Below are 4,746 nucleotides of genomic sequence, written 5' to 3'. Positions count from 1 at the left end.
GTCCCAGGACCCAGGTCCAAGGTCCGAGGTCCCAGGAACCAGGTCCCAGGTCCAAGGACCCAGGACCCAGGTCCCAGCTCCCAGGAACCAGGTCCCAGGTCCCAGGTCCCAGGTCCCAGGTCCAAGGTCCCAGGGGCCAGGACCTCCTTCTCTACCTCTCTGCATCTATGCTCCCTCCCCCCCTCCGGTGTGTCCCCCACCTTGGCGAGTCTCTTCTGGATGGTCTGTCCCTGCTTCATCTTGGAGAAGTAGTGGTAGTAGAGGGACACGTAGGTCATGATGGACTTCTCGTCCGGGTGGGACACCACCATGTCCTCCACCTCCAGCAGCTGCAGGATCCCCAACTCCCGCTCCGCCAGCAGGAAGGCGTGCTCCAGGGCCCGCCGGGGGTCGTCGCCACGGAGACGGCCGAAGTCAAAAAGGTCGGGCCTGGGTTATGAGAAAGGGAGGGAGAGGGGATGTGTGTGTTACAGGTGTGTGTGTGTGTGTTGTGTGTGTGTGTTACCGGTGTGTGTGTTGCTGTGTGAGTGTGTGTTACCGGTGTGCGTGTGTGTGTGAGTGTGTGTAACCGGTGTGTGTGTCTCTGTGTGTCTGTGTGTGTGTGAGTGTGTGTGTGTGTGAGTGTGTGTTTCCGGTGTGCGTGTGTGTGTGTGAGTGTGTGTTACCGGTGTGTGTGTCTCTGTGTGTGTGTGTGTGAGTGTGTGTTACCGGTGTGTGTGTCTCTTGTGTGTGTGTGTGTGTGTGTGTGTGTGTGTGTGTGTGTGTGTGAGAGTGTGAGTGTGTGTTACCGGTGTGTGTGTCTCTGTGTGTGTGTGTGTGTGTCTCTGTGTGTGTGTGTGTGTGTGTGTGTGTGTGTGTTGTGTGTGAGAGGTGTGAGTGTGTGTTACGGTGTGGTGTCGTGTGTTGGGGTGGTGTTGTGTGTGTCTCTGTGTGTGTGTGTGTGTGTGGTGTGAGAGTGTGAGTGTGTGTTACCGGTGTGTGTGTCTCTGTGTGTGTGGTGTGAGTGTGTGTGTGTGTGTGTGTGTGTGTGTGTGTGTTACCGGTGTGTGTGTGTCTCTGTGTGTGTGTGTGTGTGTGAGTGTGTGTTACCGGTGTGTGTGTCCTGTGTGTGTGTGTGTGAGTGTGTGTGTGTCTCTGTGTGTGTGTGTGTGTGTGTGAGGTGTCTTACCGGTGGTGTGTGTCTGTGTGTGGTGTGTGAGTGTGCGTGTCTTGTGTGTGTGTGTGTTTGGTGTGTGGTGTGTGGTGTGTGTGTGGTGTTCTCCTGTGTCTGTGTGTGTGTGTGTGTGTGTCTCTGTGTGTGTGTGTGTGTGTGGTGTGTGTGTCTCTGTGTTGTGTGTGTGTGTGTGTGTGTGGTGTGGTGTGTGTGTGTTTCTGTGTGTGTGTGTGAGTGTGTGTTGTTACCGGTGTGCGTGTGCGTGTGTGTGTGAGTGTTACCGTGTGTGTGGATCAGGGCGTTGAAGGCCAGTCCGCTCCTCCAGCTGGACGAGAAGTCCTGCACGTTGACGCCGTCGTAGCCCGACGTCTTCCTCTGACACCAGATCAGCAGAGCCTCCCTCGCCGAGCGGTGGGCAACGCTGCCACCCCCCCCAGCCTGGGGAGAGGAGGGAAGGAGACAAGAGAAGGGATGGAAACAAGGAAACAAGGGAAGGAAACAAGGAGACAAGAGAAGGATGAGCGGAAACAAGAGAAGATTAAATGGATTTTGAAGTTTGGGGATCAATGTGTGTGTGTGTGTGTGTGTGTGTGTGTGTGTGTCTGTGTGTGTGTGTGTGTGTGTCTGTGTGTGTGTGTGGTGTGTTGTCTGTCTACGTGTATTGTCTATCAGTGTGTGTGTGTCTGTGCGTGCGTGCGTGTTGTCTGTCTATGTGAGTGTGTGTGTTGTCTGTCTATGTGTGTGTCTGTGCATGTCTGTGTGTGCGTTGTCTGTCTGTGTGTGTGTGTGTGTGTCTGTGTGTGTCTGTGTCTGTATGTGTGTGTGTGTGTGTTGTGTGTTGTGTGTGTGTGTGTGTGTGTGTGTTCTGTGTGTGTGTCTGTATGTGTGTGTGTGTGTGTGTGTGTGTGTGTGTGTGTGTGTCTGTGCATGTCTGTGTTGTGCGGTTGTCTGTCACTGTGTGTGTGTGGTGTCTGTGCATGTCTGTGTCTGTATGTGTGGTGTGTGTGTGTGTGTGTGTGTGTGTGTTTGTGTGTGTGTCTGTATGTGTGTGTGTGTGTGTGTGTGTGTGTGTGTGTGTGTGTGTGTGTGTGTGTCTGTATGTGTATATGTGTGTGTTTTGTTTCTGTGTGTGTGTGGTGTGTGTGTGTGTGTGTGTGTGTGTGTGTGTGTGTGTGTGTCTGCGTGTGATTTTAGTCAGCAGTCAGGCTGAAGGTTGGGGGTTCAATTCCCTACTCGTCCAGGTTGATGGGTCCGATCTGGAACCGGAGGATGATGATCCACAGCAGACCCAGGATCAGCGTACGGTCCCCGTCCACCACATTCTCTGGACCAATCAGATCCACTCGAATCTGACAGCAAAGACAGTGATTAGTTAATGTAACAGTTTATGGAGCTGCTGCACAGAAAACCTTGGTTCTGACAGACAGGTGAGGTACCGTGGTTTTGACTGACGGACTGGTGCGGTACCTTGGTTCTGACTGACAGACAGGTGCGGTACTTTGGTTCTGACAGACAGGTGCGGTACCTTGGTTCTGACAGACAGGTGAGGTACCGTGTTTCTGACAGACAGGTGTGGTACCCTGGTTCTGACGGACCGGTGCGGTACCTTGGTTCTGACGGACCGGTGCGGTACCTTGGTCTTCAGGAAGGTGATAGCGTTGCTGTTGTTCTCCAGGCAGTGGACCCTCAGAGTGCGGCGGCTGGGCGGAGGCAGCGTCTCCCGGGAGATGAGCTCCAGCAGACGGATCAGAACCACTCCGGTCTTCAGCTCCGTGTACACGTCCGTCAGCTCCACCTTCTCCTGCAGGACGGGGAGAAAACTCTTCAAAACTCTGGGAAACTCTGGGAAAACTCTGGGAAAACTCTGGGAAAACTCTAGGGAAAACTCTAGGGAAAAACTCTAGAAAAACTCTAGGGAAACTCTAGGGAAACTTTGGGAAAACTCTAAGAAACTCTAGGGAAACTCTAGGAAACTCTAGGGAAACTTTAGGAAACTCCAGGAAAAACTCTAGGGAGACTCTGGGAAAACTTTAAGGAAACTCTAGGGAAACTCTAGGGAAACCCTAGGGAAACTCTAGGAAACTCTAGGGAAACTTTAGGAAACTCCGGGAAAACTCTGGGAAACTCTAGGAAACTCTGGGGAAACTCTGGGGAACTCTACGGAAACTTTAGGAAAACTCTGGGAAAACTCTGGGAAACTTTAGGGAAACTCTAAGGAAACTCTAGGGAAACTGGGAAAACTCTGGGAAAACTCTGGGAAAACTCTGGGAAAAACTCTAGGGAAACTCTAGGGAAACTCTGGGAAAACTCTGGGAAAACTCTTGGAAAAACTCTAGGGAAACTCTAGGGAAATTCTGGGTGAAACTCTGGGGAAACTCGGGAAACTCTAGGAAACTCTGGGAAACTCTGGGAAAACTCTAGGGAAACTCTAAGGAAACTCTAGGGAAACTCTAGGGAAAATCTCTAGAGAAACTCTGGGAGAAACTCTAGGGAAACTCTGGGAAAACTCTGGGAAACTCTAAGGAAACTCTAAAAAAACTCTAGGGAAACTCTAGGGAAACTCTGGGAAACTCTGGGAAAATCTCTAGGGAAACTCTGGGAGAAACTCTAGGGAAACTCTGGGAAAAACTCTAGCTAAACTCTAGGGAAACTCTGGGGAAACTCGGCAGAAACTCAGGGGAAACTCTGGGGAAACTCTTGGTAAACTCTGAGGAAAACTCTAGGGAAATTCTGGGAGAAATTCTAGGGAAAAACTCTAGGGAAAATCTCTAGGGAAACTCTGGGAGAAACTCTAGGGAAAAACTCTAGGGAAAAACTCTAGGGAAACTGGGAGAAACTCTAGGGAAACTCTGGAAACTCTGGGACAACTCTGGTGAAACTCCGGGAAAACTCTGGGAAACTCTGGGGAAACTCTAGGGAAACTCTGGGGAAACTCTGGGGAACTCTACGGAAACTTTAGGAAAACTCTGGGAAAACCCCGGGAAACTTTAGGGAAACTCTAAGGAAACTCTAGGGAAACTCTGGGAAAACTCTGGGAAAACTCTGAGAAAAACTCTAGGGAAACTCTAGGGAAACTCAGGAAACTCTGGGAAAACTCTGGTGAAACTTGGGGGAAGCTCTAGGGAAACTCTGGGAAACTCTGCTGTAGGTGCCTATAATATGTCTGTTTGATATGAAACTACTCCGTCTTTTCCCTCTGGAAGTGAATGTTTTCCAAAAGGAAAAAAAAGTCTAAAAGCAAAGATATTTGGTCTAATGAATACTTTGTGTTTATTTCTTCCTATCTGAATTTCTTTCTTAAATCTTGCAATTAAAACAAGAAATGTTCCCATTAACCCTCCATGTGACTTCAGATCTAATCTGACCCTTTTCCAAAAAGTTCCTACATCAGAAATTTGGGTTTCTTCGCGACTAATTTTCCAAAAAAGTGAAATTATTTTTTTTCAAACTTTTAAAGCTTTTAAAAAATTAGTCAACATTGTTGACATTTGTGTCACATTTTTCGGCGTCTTCTTCGACCCTTTTGTGTCTTTCCCCCGAAGTTTTTGTCACTTTTTAAACGTTTTGTCAACTTTTTCTGAACCTTTTGAATT

At 49.3% G+C, this 4,746-nt stretch overlaps 1 protein-coding gene across 1 annotated transcript in view; it reads right to left on the bottom strand.

Moving 5' to 3' along the window:
• sptbn5 (spectrin, beta, non-erythrocytic 5) overlaps positions 1-307 on the bottom strand; it is an 81,168-nt gene extending 80,861 nt beyond the window's left edge. The window contains exon 1 of the mRNA XM_032499798.1: positions 201-307. Within this exon, the coding sequence (XP_032355689.1) occupies positions 201-278 (78 nt within the window). The 5' untranslated portion in view covers positions 279-307. The remainder of the gene's footprint in view (positions 1-200) is intronic.
• Between the last annotated feature and the right edge of the window lie 4,439 nt (positions 308-4,746).

This window comes from Etheostoma spectabile, chromosome 20 (genome assembly GCF_008692095.1).
Source record: "Etheostoma spectabile isolate EspeVRDwgs_2016 chromosome 20, UIUC_Espe_1.0, whole genome shotgun sequence".
Taxonomy (NCBI): Eukaryota; Metazoa; Chordata; class Actinopteri; order Perciformes; family Percidae; genus Etheostoma; species Etheostoma spectabile.
The sequence above is the reverse complement of the archived record's forward strand: the minus strand, read 5'-3'. Positions and strand labels throughout refer to the sequence as shown.